The sequence below is a fragment of the Urocitellus parryii genome, chromosome 12, assembly GCF_045843805.1.
Source record: "Urocitellus parryii isolate mUroPar1 chromosome 12, mUroPar1.hap1, whole genome shotgun sequence".
In the NCBI taxonomy this organism is placed as follows: Eukaryota; Metazoa; Chordata; class Mammalia; order Rodentia; family Sciuridae; genus Urocitellus; species Urocitellus parryii.
In genome coordinates, this window is record NC_135542.1 from 92987731 (window position 1) to 93002599 (window position 14869).

Genomic DNA, 14869 nt, shown 5'->3' on the forward strand with positions numbered 1-14869 from the left:
CACACCCTGGTGATCGGGTGTTAGGTCTAGGGTTTCAATGGTAAAAAGACCAAAACGTCCTAGCTGCCCAGGAATTCCATACTGGGAGGGAACTATGCAAACGATTTCAAGGCCCTTAACTGTTCTCCGGAGGGAGCATCTAACTTTGGTGCAGGGTGGGTGGGGCTCTGGAATTTGTGAGAGAAGCTGGAGGTTTCATGAAAGAATTGGCATTTATGCACAGACCTGCAGTACTTGTGGGAATTTGGCAGGTGAATGTAGGAAGGATTTTCCCCAAACAGAAAGAATAAGCAATAGGACTGCCCAAGGGTGAGGTTCCGGAGGCAGTGACCAGGAAGCTTGCATAATCAAGCTCTCCAGGGCAGCCTGGTTTCTCCTACCTCTACAGTGGCTAGTCTGTGTCTCCTCTGCTGTTCCTTGTGAGCTGATGTTCCCCAGGCCTGGTCCTGGTGACCTTTCCTTCTGCTCTCCATGTTCACTTCCCTGGAAGCTCCTTCATACCTGAGGCCTCGCTTACTCCTTGCTCATGAATAGAGTCCATGTCTGTCTCCAGTCAAGGGCCTCATCTCACATAGATGTCCCCAGGCATATTTCCTCCTGTACTGTCCCAGTGAATGGAACCAGCATCCACTTACCTAACTTATTCTGAGGGCTTTATGAAATGACCTTCTCATAAGTTACTGGTGGAGAGTAAACTGGTCCAATATTTTGCTGGTGCTATTTATAAGGCAGAAAATAGGAGGAAAGATGCTTGGCTCACATTTTTGAGTCCACAAAATCCTGGCTGAGTGAGCTTGGACAAGTTACTTCTATTTTTAATCTGTAAAATGGGTCTGAGAATACCTACCTCACATGGTTGTTCTATGAATTAAACAACAATAATTGTCATTTATTTGGCCCTATGTTAAGTACTTCTCTCAGGTTGTGAGTACCTAAGTCAAGGAAACACTGTTAAAAAGTACTGAGCCCAGTCTAGAACCCAGAGTTCTCTGGTTCTTAAACCATCTTCACCTCATTGTCACACTATCTTTCCAGAGATTTTATACCAAGTAGGAAAATATATATGATATAATGTTAAGTGAAAGAGGGACCATAAATTGCATAATCAGTATGAGTACAACTATGTTAGAGGAAAAAAGAGAAACTAAGCTACAATTAGAAAAGGCTAGTAGGAAATATAGCAGATCATTAAATATAGTTGTACTGGGGTGATTAAAAAAAACTTGTAATTTCCCATACTTTCCACATTTTCTTTAATATTTAAAACACTAACAATTTATTACATTGAAAGCTACAAGCCCACAACTTTCCATGTTTGAAAATAACACTCTAGTGGCATTTCCTCTCAATTCTATTCTTACTTCCCTGAACAGAAACTCTTTGGTCTTTCCAAAGGCCATGCATGGTAGGAAATAGGTATTTCAACCATGTTCACAACCCACCTGACAGCTGACAACCTAGCCACTGGAGCCAGCTGTCAAAATCAGGCCTGTGAGAGGGAAGTTCCAGACAGAATGGGGGCCGCTTCTACCGCCTAGGGCTTTCTGGATAGCGCTACTTAAGATCTATTACTTTTTTTTCCTTCTAAATAGCCAGCCGAATGCTCTTTTTCCAGTTCTGACTGAGTAGTTCGCTTCAGCGGGCGGGGACCGCTGCAAGGTACCTGGCTTGGTGAGCACCGCCCAAACTGGTCAGGCTAGTCGGCTCCGTGGCTGTTTCTGCCAGGACTTGCCTGTGTGTGTGTGTGTGTGTGTGTGTGTGTGTGTGTGTGTGTGTGTGTTAGAGACCCACCCTTCTCCACAGCAACCCAGGTAGGTGGAAGGCATCTGCGGGCACCAGTCTGGCAGTCAGGCCAGATGGGTGGAGCTGAATTAATCTAACCTGGAATTTCAACTTGGCCTGCACAACAGGTGAGGGGAAGAAAGCAGCAGAGAGAATGGTTAGTTCGGCAACTTGGAAGTATTCTCGCGGCTTTGCCCCTTACCCCCTATGTGGAACATAGCTCAGGGTGACTTTTTAAAGTGTTTGCTCCAGGTTTTAGGGCTTGGTCGCTCCAAGGTCTCCCGGAGGCTAACCAAGCCCCTCCTGAACCCTGTCCTCCTCTGTTACCCTCCACGACGACGTGCCCGTGCCCGTTCCCCCTCCTCTGGGAGGCAGGGCGGGGGTATCGGATTAGTCTTTGTTTTCGACGCGAAAGAGCCGAGCGCCGCTTGGGGGAGGCTTGCGATGGCAGGGCCCTGGGTCCGCCTGGGCAGGGCGCTCGGTTGTGACCCCCGCGAGGGTGCTCCGCAGCCGGTCCACGGCCTCTGCCTTCGGGCACCCTCTTCTTGCCGCCCGGGCTGACTCGGTACGCAAACGCGCGATGTCCCCTATTGTCCTGCCTTGGAATGAGAGAGGCAGCCGGGGAAAAGGGGGTCAGTCTGGTCCACAGCTCAGGGTTCATAGGGGCGCTGAGGCTGTCCCGGACCGCTCGAGCCAATAGGGAGTGGCAGGAAGTGGGGACACCAAGGCCCGTTCGGCCGAGGGCCTAGGTTGGGAGGTCCGCGTGCCCCACCCCGCCTCGCGAGCCTCGGCAGTAGTACCGCCGGAGGGCAAGAGCGGTCAGTCCGAGGGGGACGGCCGAGTACCGGGAGGGCCGGCCAAGGCGCTGGGGAGGTACTGCAGGTGCAAAGAAGCGGCGGCCGGGCCCTGCCCTGCCCCCACCCGCCTGCCGCCTGTCCTCTCCCATTCCTCTTCTCCGCGGGAACTCCCCTCTCGCGCGGCCCCGGGCCCGGCGGCGGGGGCGGCGGCGGGCCCGGCGGGGCTCGGCGGGGCCGCACGTGCGCGCCCTCCCGGGCGGGGGAGTCCCCGGGCGAGCACGTGCCGCGGCGCGCGGGGGGCGGGGAGTCCCGCGGACGCCTTCATTGCTGCTGCTGCTGCCGCCGCGGCCGCCGCTGCCTCTTCCTTCCTCCTGCGCCGTCTCCTCCTCGGCCCGGGCGGGGGGCTCCGCGCGTCGAGCGCTGCCGGGCCGGGCGCTTCGGGAGGCGGACGCCCCAGGCGGCGGCGGCGGCCGCGACGGTGGTGGCGGTGGCGCGGGCCGAGAAACTTTGCCCCTTTGTGCGCTCCGCCCCGGAGGCGGCGGGCAGGTCGGTGCAGTCGGTGCCTTTCCGGCTCCGGGGTGGGGGAGGGGAGGCGTGGGGGACCGACCCGGGGGGAGGGGACGGCCCGGGACCAGCGGGAGGGCCGCTACTTTGTTGCGGGGGTGCTGCGGGTCACAGTGTAGCTGAGCCGGGTGGGGGCGGCGGGGCGGGGGCTGCGGAGCAGCCGGAGCCCAGCGGCCGAGGCCCCAGAACAAAGGAGCCCGAGCGGCGGCGCGCGCGCAGCCCGGCCCGCGCCCCTAGCGCGCCCCCCTCCCCGCGCCCCCTCGGCTGCGCGGGCCACCCTCCCCCTTGGGGAGAGGCTTTGGCCGCAGGCGCGGCGGCCGGCGCGGGCTACCCGCGGGCGCGCCCCCACCTCCAGGCCGCTTCCGTGCAGGGGGCGCTGGGCAGCTTGGAGGAGCGAGGCTCTCAGCAAACTTTATTTTGAAAGCTTTGCTCCCTTGGGGAGGGCCCTGCGGCCTCCGGTGAGGGGGTGTGGGGGAATTTTGGTGAAACTCTCACAAGCCCGCGGGGGCAGGGGCTCAAAGGACAACTTTCTCAGAAATCCCACCTTGACCACCCCCTTTAAATTCGTCGTCCAGGCACCCCCAGTCCCCGGTCTGGCCATAGGCCACCTCCCTTGTGCGTCCTGCCTAAGGTTCTGGGCAGGACTTCATTTGAGCTAGCCCCTCTCTTCCCCCATTTTCTCTCTTCCCAGAAGCAGGAAGAGGTAACACGTGAAAGTTGTCCATGAGCCCTGAGTGATGCGCTTCCCCTTTCTGTCTCTTTCAGGCAGCGCAGCAATCTCCATCACCCTGATCCCGGAGGAGAAATACCCGAAGGAGACACCTCACACTGCTGTCCCACCACACACCCATCTGCTCACCTCATGCCCGGGTCCTGGGTGGGTGAGGGTGAAGGACCCACCCAGCCAAGATGATCCCTTCCCTGGGGGCTGCTGCTGCTGTCCTCCCCCAGATCCTGGGCCCCAGCAGGTGGGAGAGTGGCCCCAGAAGGAACCCTGTCAGACTGCTGCAGAGGAGGTGAAGAGGGCTTGAGAAGAGGCACCCATCCCAGAGACGGAAGCGCCTTGTCTTCACCCTTGTAGACTTCTTCACTGTTTTAGGAGAGAGGAACCAGTTGGTGGCCTTTGCAGGAAGCAGGAAACTGGACTGTGGTTCTGCTCCGCACCTATGCCCCCACCTCTGGCAGCATCAGCATCAGCATCAGCGTCATGAGCCAATTTCAGGTGCCCCTGGCGGTTCAGCCGGACCTGCCAGGCCTTTATGACTTTCCTCAGGGCCAGGTGATGGTAGGGGGTTTCCAGGGGCCTGGGCTGCCCTTGGCCGGGAGTGAGGCCCAGCTGCGATCTGGTGGAGATGGGCGAAAGAAAAGGAAACGGTGTGGTACTTGCGAGCCCTGCCGGAGACTGGAAAATTGTGGGGCTTGCACCAGCTGCACCAACCGCCGCACCCACCAGATCTGCAAACTCCGCAAGTGTGAGGTGCTAAAGAAAAAAGTGGGGCTTCTCAAGGAGGTAAGGTGGACCTTGCTAGGCTCCTCATCCCTTCTTTGAGAGTGTTATAATCATGAGGATCTTGTTAATGATTTGCCCAGTTAAGCCCATTCTCCCAGTTCCTGTCTCTTGGTCCAATTTTGAGTGGGGCCATGAATGGGAGCTTAACTGAGGTTGGAACCCAGAGTGGCCTCCTTTGCAGGGCTGGGAGTTTGATATGGGAGTAACTGAATCGCAGAGGGTGCATTGGCACCCTCATCTATGTTTGCATTTAATGCAGGTCGGTGATGTCTAGCTTTATCTCCAGAAGTTTCTTGTCCTGCTTGAAGCTTCATGTGTTGTATTTCTAGGTCCCATTAAGTTCTGGGTGATGTTGGCAGTGATGGGTGCCAAGTGAGGGATAAAGACTTATGGATTTGGAAAGAAAGCTGTAGAGTGACAGAGTGGTTTTATGCTACCCTGATGGAGTGGAATGTTTCTTTCCCTAAGTCTTTTCTTGGGTGCCATCATTTTTCTCAGGCAGCAAGAGAGCCATTTGAAACTGTTTGGGAATTTAATGGAAAGCACATGATTTGGGTTCCCCTGTGGAACTGAGTACTTCTTGAGACCAAAGACAATTTTTTAATCTGTGTTTTCAGGACCTGCCACAGTAGTACCTTGACAGGTAGTAAGCACCCAGACACTAATTCATGAATGAATGATGTACTTTTGAACCACTCTCAACCCCAAGGAGTAGTACTCCCTTTTTGGGGGGTAGGGGGATAGAGGAGTGAGGTTGATATTGGGATGAGAGCAACCAGGGTGAGGGTTGGGGGAGAAATGGAGGGGCAGTGACCCTGCATTGCTGTCTTTCCCCTCCATTCTGGCAGTGGCCTGCCGGTTCAAGGTTGGTGGCAGCCTCAACAGCAGAGAGTTGGCAGAAGTAGTGACTAGCGAAGTTGAGCAGCTTAGGCAGAGCGATGTAGCGGCTGAGGTCGCTCCAGGCAGCGGAACTGGCGCTGGACAGAGACACAGGCCTGCGCTGTCTGTGGGGCTCCCCCAGCTCTGCCACTGATCTGTCCAAGGGCCCAGACAACTTAGGTCTCTCTGGACATGTCTTCTCCTTGTGCAGGAGTTGTACCTCATGGCCTTTGAAGCTCCCCAGCTGTGTGCTCCTGAGGGTTGGGCACCTGTGGCTGTGATGGGCTGGCAGTTCACACAGGGATTTCCCTGACCGCTGAGAGCAGAGCTGAACTGCAAGCTGGTAGGGCTGTGGTCCCGTGGATAGGAAGAAGGATGCAAGTGTTGGGGGCAGAAAAGTGGGTGTTGCTGGGATGTTTCTATCACTTCTTACCTTCCCTTGTCCGTTCGCTGTGGATCCTGTATGTCAAGACCAGGGACCACAGACTTGGTGCCCTGTTTACTCTGTTTCTGGTTAAAACAGACATCTGGATCACATCTGCAGTTCCCCCACCCCAGCCTGGGAGCCAGTGTCCAGCCCCTTTATATTGCTGGGTTTTTGGGGATTAACATCCTGCTTGTCTGTTTCCTTGCAGGTAATTTTTGAAAGTGGGCAGGATCAGGTATAGGCTTCATTTCTGGGAATGAGATTTGGTGTTTTGGTGTGAGGAGAACTTGCCCACTGTACTTTGTAAAACTTGATTCCTTCACTTCCTTCTGATGTTCATTTCCTTCTCCACACCCCTGTATCTCATTCTATTCCTCCTAGTAGCAAACCCAATGGGTGAGGAGGCTTAGCTTTGTGGGCTTGATGTTCTTGGAACCAGTGGCCCTTGTGAATGATGTTAAGTGCTGCTTTTGGCAATATGCGGGCATACCTGAGTGAAAGGGTCTGGGAATGAGGCCAGGGCCGTGTCTTCCTTGTGTGTAAGCTGCTGGCCGAGGCTGCCGGGTGGTCATGGTAAAGATACTGTGACTCTGGGTCAGCTGAGGCTCAGAGACCCCCGTGCTGAGAGACATCTAGGCCCTGTGGACATTGCTGGCTGAGCCCCCAGGGTCTGGTAAACCGTGGCTTGATGGCCTGTGGCATTCCAGAACAGAGGGTCCACATGCTTGTTTGTGGATCAGTGCTGTCCCACAATGGTGTTCTCCTAGGTTCTGGAGAAACAGTGGGCACAATGGAGTGAGTTTTTTTTGTTAAAGCTAACTTTCTTTGACTTAAAGAGCAGTACTTTGTTCCAAGGATAGGTCCTTTCTGCCTTTGATATTCAAAAACATGCTTGCTTTTATGGAGGTTTAGATTTTTTTTTTTAGGCTGTCTTTGCTTAGTAAAGCAAAGTGGTGTAACCAGGGTCTTTTTTTTTTTTAATATTTATATAGTTTTTATTGGTCTGTGAAGGCTGAAGGCCTGAAAACTACCATCCAGGCAACACTGTATTTAATGGGCATATCTCTGGCACAGACACAGAGCTGAGATGTGCCAGAGAGACTCTGCCTGAGCAAAGTGTTTAGCAGCCCCAAGGGACTGCTGGGATGTTAACCATTAGATTTTAGCAGGACAAAGCTGAAGGAACATGTTCCAGGACTGGGGTGGTGTTTTTGCCCCTGACTCTTCAGATGGGGCAGGACCCAGGAACCTCAGAAATTAGACCATCTACTTGTATCTCTGCTTGCTGGTATTTCCTCCTGTTAGAGTTGTGTCACTCCCTTGGGCACCCTTTCCTTACTTCATCCTGATTCCATTTCTCCCAGCTGCCTTTTGGGCTTCCTTTGAGCTGTCTGCTGACAGCTGCTTTGTATCATCCTGTAAGGGAAGAAGATTATCTTGGGTTTTCTGTCTGCTTGCCCTACTCCTCATCCTTTGTCCTAGTTGGATTTGAGGAGGAAGCTAGGAATCCCTCAACTCAGAAAAGTAGTTCCTCATTTAAGACTAGAGGATGCAGGGCTGGGATTGTAGCTCAGTTGTAGAGCTCTTGCCTAGCATGTATGAGGCACTGGGTTTGATTCTCAGCACTGCATATAAATAAACAAATTAAATAAAGGTCCATCAAGACTACAGGATACTTCCCAGGGGAGATGGTTACTTCTCTGGGTCCTAACATGAGGTTGTGGCAGGTTGGCAGCAGCTGTAGGATATCGTACCTGAAAGGGTTCATTCTTGTACCTCTTGTTGCCTGGAGGTTGACCCAACACATTTCTTCACTTTGTAGGCCAAAATCCTTCCTAGTTCCGGGAAGGATTAAAATCCTTGGCTAATGACAGAAGCTGTTTGACTCACGTTCTTCTTGACTGAGAGGTGACTTGGCACAACAAAAATGGCTGATTAAAAAAGTAGGATTTGGTGGGAGTAGAGGCACAGTAGGGCTCATAGTAGGGCAATAGGGTTAATCTCTTGAGCATCAGTTTTCTCAACTGTAAAATTGGGTTAACCCATCTTTGCAGGGTTGTTGTGAGAATTAAATGAGATGCATAAACATGCATAGTGTCTGGCACATAGTAGGTAATCAGTGCCCCATGACAAAACATTCCTAGAATGTGTAGAAAAGAATCTTTTTGCGTAAACAACTGTGCATTAGTCTGACTTGTAAACATGCAATACAAATTAAATGTTTATTTCAAGACATTCTCTAGCTTGCCCAAAGAACTATGATGCAGAACCTTGGGGACAGGCATCAGGGTGGGAGGCAGCATACCAGGAGCAAGAAGCCACCATGGTCCTGGGCCTGACTGAAAAATTGCCCATGGGTGAGGAAAGTAAAGACCTGATTGTGTAGGAGAATGACCCTTTATGGAGGAAAAAATCGGCATAGAATATATGCATCAGGTTGGAGACATGACTGAGTATTATGGTTGAAAATTAGATAAATGAAAAGGTGGATGGTTTGAAAACCCTTTCTAGCCCTCTGCCAAGTGGATTTCATGGCTGAAACACATCTTTCTGCTAGGGTCTTTCAACATCAGAACACCTGATGAATTCTTGCCCAGGTAACTCTTTCTTCCTGAAGATAGAGGATGTGAGGAAGGGGGCTCTCAGCAGTAAAGAGGGAATTGATCTATAAAGAGGAAGTGATGAGACCCTTTAGAAAAAGGGACCACATCTTGGCATTTGTGAGGCCTGAGAAAAGTTGACCTAAGACTTTGTCTTTCAACTGCAAGCAGAATTATGGTGAGTGAAAGAAGACCAAAAGACTGGTGAAAAGCCCAGTTTTTCAGAGATTTTGGAAATTAAATGTGTTTAATGTTAATTTTTTATAGTTCTAGAACAGACTATTTGAAAGGTGGTTTGTGAGACTTTAGAAAATGAAGTAGTGAACTATGGGAGTCCCCATGGTTCTTTAGGAAGCAGCCCAGACAAGCTAAGTTCTGGATTTTGACAAAGAAGTCATGGTGTCTCTGGCCAGCTTTTTGACAAATCAAAGGTTCATTGTTTGACATGTCATGCTGAAGGGAGGTCACTGATATAATTGCCCTGCTCCACTATGTGTATCAGGGTTTCCACACTGGGATCATGGGGAGGACAAAACAGTGCCTGGGACCCACCCCACAGGGATTCTGACTTAACTAGTCTGAGGTGGACTGATCCGTCTGGGGCTCTTTGGGTGTATCTGATGTGTGGTTAGCATGTAGACTCTGATGCAGATGAAAGACTGAGGTGATGGGCTGCTGCCTGGACTCTGCTACTGCAGATTGAGTTCTAGGCCCTCCTGAGTGGTTGACACCTTCACTCTCATCTCGCTGCTCAATAAACCCATTAGCATTACCTGGGAGTTTGTTAGAAATGCAAAATCTCTGGCCCTGTCCCAGACTTTCTGAATCAGAATATGTACTTCAACCAGATTCCCAGGTAAGAATTTGAGGGGCTAGTCTGCAGCACTTCTGTGATTAGAAGGAATGGGACATAGAAAAGGGGGCACAAATAAGTCATGAACAGGCAAAGAATTCCAGTGGCTAACCAGGATACGGAGGATGACCCAACACATTTCTTCACTCTGTAAGCCAAAAAAATGCAAGAAGTCATGAGATTTACTCCTTGTTTATTCATGTTCTTTTGGAGTTCTAGTCTTTCTGGTCTAGTAGATTATCAGTGCCTTTAAGAATGTGTGTTCTGAGAACATGTTTGCCACTCAGCAACCTGATTCAGGACATTGGTGCCCCCACAAGAGTAAAGATAGTGGTGCTTATGCAGAGGAGGAATGTGTCCATGGAATCTTGGACCTCTTAGAAGGATATGCAGGCTTATGAAGCAGAAGGGGGTTAGTGTGTGTCTGTTTCACAAGAAGTAGGTAATACGTGTGTTAGAGCCACAAGTGGGCCCTGGTAGTGAGGGTGCGGCTATTAAATTGATACGACAAGAGGTTAGGGTGATTGGGGCAGCCTGAACAATGACATTTAATTAAGATAATGCAAAGTCCTGCATTCCTTTTTTAAAATGAAAAGAAACCTTGCTATCTAGCATGTAGAAAGAGCTGAAGTTTTGTAAGGAGTGTTGAGCAGTCACATGCAGGACAATTGAAGGAAACAGAGCTGTGCAGCTTGCAGATGAGAAACGCCGACCAGGGCTCATCTTGTGTGGAAGAGGGAATTGGTGTCTTCACATGGGGGAATATGGACAACTTTGGTCAGTGGGCAAAAATTATAAGCAGGCCAACTGAACCCATGTTAGAAAAAAGAATGTCTAACATTTACAGCTATTCCTACACTGAAGAGCTAGCCCTGAGAGGCACTATTTCATGTGTCTGGATAGGGGCTAGGTGGGGATGTTATGAGGACATCCTCTGTCCCGTGGGGGCTTCCTGGTGGTTCTTGATAGGACTATGTAAATTATATTCCTTAGACATCTGTGTTGTAGTGAAAACATTTATTTGGGGCCACAACACTTTTGGTCAAGTTCTAGACTTACTTATTTTTGTAGTGCCAAAGATCAGATTCCAGTTTTAGACTTAATCTTAGAGCTAGAGCTAGCCTCAGACCTGGGTTGGCTTATCAGCCAACTGTTATGTGAATGTTTAGGGGTATGTTTTCTTAGGGGAGAAGGTCCATGGTTTTTAGAAGATTCTCAAGAATCTTCATGAGCTCTCCAGATTTAAAAAGCATGCTGTACCTGAGCTGTCCGGTTTGATAGCCATAAGCTACAAGTGGCCATTTTAATTTAATTTAATAGCTCCATCACTTTGTCTTTCAAATACCTGATAGCCACATGTGGCTAGTGGTTCACTATTGGATAGTGCAGATAAAGAATGTTCCTATTGGGCTGAGGCTGTAGCTCAGTGGCAGAGCACTTGCCTAGCATGTGTGAGGCACTGGGTTCGATCCTCAGCACCAAAAAAAAAATAAATAAATAAAAATAAATAGATAAAATAAAGGCACGCTGTACATCTATAACTGTAAAAAAAATTAAAAAAAAAAAAGAATATTCCTATCATTGCAGGAAAGGTCTGTTGGACAGGGATGTGGGCCAAACATTTGATATCCTTTGTGGTCCCAAAGCATCTTTCTAGGTTGAGGGACTAGCTGTCTGGGTTGGCTGCTCTTTGATGGATTTTTTTTCCCTGGTTTAGGATCATGGCCTCCATTCCAGGTAAGTGGTGAGGTCTGTGGTGGTAACCCATGGGTAACCCACCACAAAGCTCATACTTCTTGAAGGTGTGGCCATGTTTTACTTACCTGTTATGGGGAGGGAAATAACAGTGGGAGTGAGGTGTGGCTCCCACACAACTCCCTCGTGGGGAAAATGAGTTCTTTCTACCCATAATTCTGATCAGCAGCTCCAGTGAACCTTGTTCTTATGGACTTCTAGTACCAAATGTATTTCTTCATGGGTCCTATCCAGAATTGTCCCTATGTCTTGGGTTTTCTCATTCAAGAGAAGGCAGTGTGGTGACTTGGTGGGCCAGAACATCATGTGCATGGTCTTAGGATTTGTTACCAATTCCACCCATTCCCCATCAGCACTTTTTGACATCTGCCTTGTGGAATGCTGGTAGGAAGCTCAGAGATGAGGTTGGCAAAAAAAGACACCCCATTCATCTTGCTCTTAAGCTCACTGTAGCCTAGTTGGCTGTTCTGGAAAAGTCCTTTGGGTTGCTGTGGTCCTCTGCCCATGTGCATCTATGCAGAACCAAGGCTGTTGCCATACCTGGAGTACAAAGATCCCTTGGTGGCCTTGTCTATTGTCATTTGAATAAGAAATTTGATGACCTAAGTTTTTAGTAATCACTGAGGGAGGGGTAAGAAGACAGCCAGCAACCCAGTGTGGGATAACTGGCTCATCTTCAGGTGACCACAGGTCTTAGGGTTGCTTGATTGTTTCACGTTACCTTAGTTACCTCTGGGCCTCTGTAGTCCAGCAGGCTGGACACTCTTGATGACTGTTCCTGCAAGGCTGTCTCTGACTTGTACAATTTCTAACTCTGTCTTATCCCATCTGCCCTAAACCCATCTGGGAATTGGTGGACAAATAATAAATCTTCCCCTGCTATTAGAGTAGGAACTCTAAATTCTCAGAATAGGATGGGAATTTCTTGGGATAGCATTGTTTTGGGGGACATTGGCCAGACGGCAGATGACCCTGTAGCCTCCTGCTCCTCTTAATTACTGCTAGGGGAAGCCTCAGGAAGGGAGCATGTGGAAACTGGGTCAAAACTGGTGAGAGTTGGGTGTAGTGGTACATACCTGTACTTGGGAGGCTGAGGCAAGAGAGTCCCAAGTTTGAGGTCAGCCTGGGCAACTTCATGAGATTCCGTCTCAAATGAGAGTGGGGCTGGGGATGTTGATCAGTGGTAGAACACCCCTGGGTTCAACCTAGGTTTAGTATGGGGGGAAAAAAGAGTGACAAAGTACTGGACTAGATAAAGTCTGTTCCACTTCTGAGCCATCCTTATGAGGAGGATATTTGAGTTGTTCTTCCCTGTCTTTGTCTTATTTTTCATTCATCTGACCTTTCAGGGTAAGCTCTGGGTGTCCCAGTTCCCCCAGTGTTGCTGTGGATGATTCTGGATTCTGAAGCTGTAGAAGAGAGAGGGATGGCAGATTCTTACTGTGAAGGCCAGGGCCACTCTGTATTGTGTTCAGGCTGCAGGATTGGGTGGAAGGTGGTAAGGGTCTTGCGGGGCAAGGGGAAGAGAGCTGGTGCTAGGAGGAGATACACCTCCTTCAAATGTTTTTTGGATCCCTGGACCTTCAGTGTCCCTTGTACTGAAAGAGGGCATAATCTCCTTCTGATGTCTCTTCCGTTTCCAGAAGCAGGGTGTTATCTGCTTTGACCCACAGACATTCAAGCTGCGTTCCCAGCCTCATTCAGCTAATGTTGCCGGGGACTTGGTGTGGGCAGGGTTGTGCACTGAACCTGAGCTCTGAGTGAAACGGAGGCAGCGTTAACTATGTCCTTAATGAGCCTGTGGTCTGGGGAGGGAGACGAGCATGAAAACAAATAATTATAGCACATTCTGGTAGGCCTATGAGGGAGAGATGCCTTGAAAGCAGAAACCAGCCTTAGTTACCTCTGGGCCTCTGTAGTCCAGCTGGCAAGGGAAGGAACATATCCTGAGAGTTTCACTGTAGAGACGTGTGACAGTGAAAGGAGGGCAGAGTCTCCTCTCCCCAACCTTGCGCATGTAGAAGTGCTGTTAAGAGTGCTCGTGGCTAGTGGCAGGGGTGTGGAAGATGCAGGCAGGCCACTGAGCACAACCAAGGGTGTTCATGGATCTTTGATGTGAGAGAGGTTAATGCTTTGTGTTAATTCCTCTTGGAAATCTTCCTCCGGGGCTGCCCCAGGTTTCTAAACTATTCAGCATTTGTGTCCTGTCTTCTCTACAGTGTCATATAGTCCCTTGTTACTTGATTGGGTTCTGGAACATTTGATGGCCCCAAATTGTTAAATTTGGGGTGAGGAGACCCTGTTGAGATTCATAGGATATAAAACCTTCTCACAAGCACCCAGGAGGGCATGTGGGGTGCAGGCAGAGTGGTGAGTGCTGCCTGTCAGAGGCTCTGTGTATGTTCTACATGTTGGTGGAGATGTGAGAGAGTGAGTTGTTGGCTGCCTCTTGCTGGCTTCTGCTGGTCATCACTGGGTACCTTGGTTCAGTCTGGTTCTGCTGCATCTCCAGGAGGGGCATCTTTTTTCTTCTGTTGTTGCTCCTGCTCCTCAGCTTCCTCCTCTCTGCAATTGCCGTTGACACAGACTTCCGCTGCCAAAGCTAATTGTGAGGCCTGATCAGTGAATGAAGGCAAAGGCAGTTCCCATGACAACCACAAAGAGTTTCAAATATAGGGGATGATGTGTGTGTGATGGGCTGCAATTACTTGGGTGGAAATTGATGCGTGGACACCGGGGACTTCAAACATAGGCTCTGAAGGTGGAGGGGGTGTTAGGTTTCTTTGGCAGGATTCTTTGTGTGATGGAGAGGGAAGGAGGTCACAGACTTCCCTCACAGTCAATTCTAAGTGCCTTTAGCGTGTATAATGGTGGACAAAGCCCCACAGGGGCTTTGGAGAGGCACGACTCCAGTCATTCTGTTTGGGGACACAGGACACACATACAGAAAGGCAAATTCCAAGTGCCAGATGAGAAATGTTAGAAGTGCTGTCAGCTGGCAGAGGCTGGGGTAATCGGAGAAAGCTTCCTGGAGGAAGTGGGGCTTGAACTGAGTTCTGAAGTGAAGCCCAGAGGAGAGTGACCTCATTTAGGACAGCCATGGCACAAGAGAAGCCTGTCTTCCTGTATCCCCTATTGGCTCTAGAAGAGGTAGGTGGGCTTGAAAAGCATGGAGCTACCTGTAGTAGCTCTGACTGTGCTTTTGCAAATGAAGAAATAGCAAAATCCCTGCTTAGATGTTTTCTAGCTGTGACCTTGGCAAGGTGCTTTAGCCTTTCTGTATCCCAGTTTCTCCTTCTGTAAAATGGGCATGAATAATTACTGTTTCGTTGATTTGTTTTGACGCTTAAATAAGATGCTGTCTGTTGTGCCCCAGCTGTGGGGCACTGCATGGGTTGGTGCTTGTTTGCTGTTCTTGCATATCCCCCATGAATGTGTGTCTGGATCTTTCCACCTTCCTTGGTCTTAATCTGTGTGGGGTCTGCCTTGGGGTACCCATGTTTCAGAGGTTTTCATTGTGTGTCCTGAAAATTGATGAATTATTACACTTCTCCCCAGTGGGGAGGATCGTGGCCCACTTCTCCTGCTGAGAGTCCAGTGGGTTGTGATGGAAGGTGGGGAAGGGACACTCTGCCCTATGCACAGGGATTCCAAGTACCGCTGAGTTGGTCACTGTGAAGACCCTGATGTATTAAGAGGAGA

The 14869-nt window shown here is 50.1% G+C and overlaps 1 protein-coding gene across 1 annotated transcript in view; it reads left to right on the forward strand.

Moving 5' to 3' along the window:
• Positions 1–3049: 3049 nt before the first annotated feature.
• The window catches only part of Tet3 (tet methylcytosine dioxygenase 3), a 93736-nt gene continuing 81916 nt past the window's right edge, over positions 3050–14869 (forward strand). Inside the window, exons 1-2 of the mRNA XM_077791897.1 lie at positions 3050–3125; positions 3909–4653. Coding sequence (XP_077648023.1) covers positions 4351–4653 — 303 coding nt within the window. The 5' untranslated portion in view covers positions 3050–3125; positions 3909–4350. The remainder of the gene's footprint in view (positions 3126–3908; positions 4654–14869) is intronic.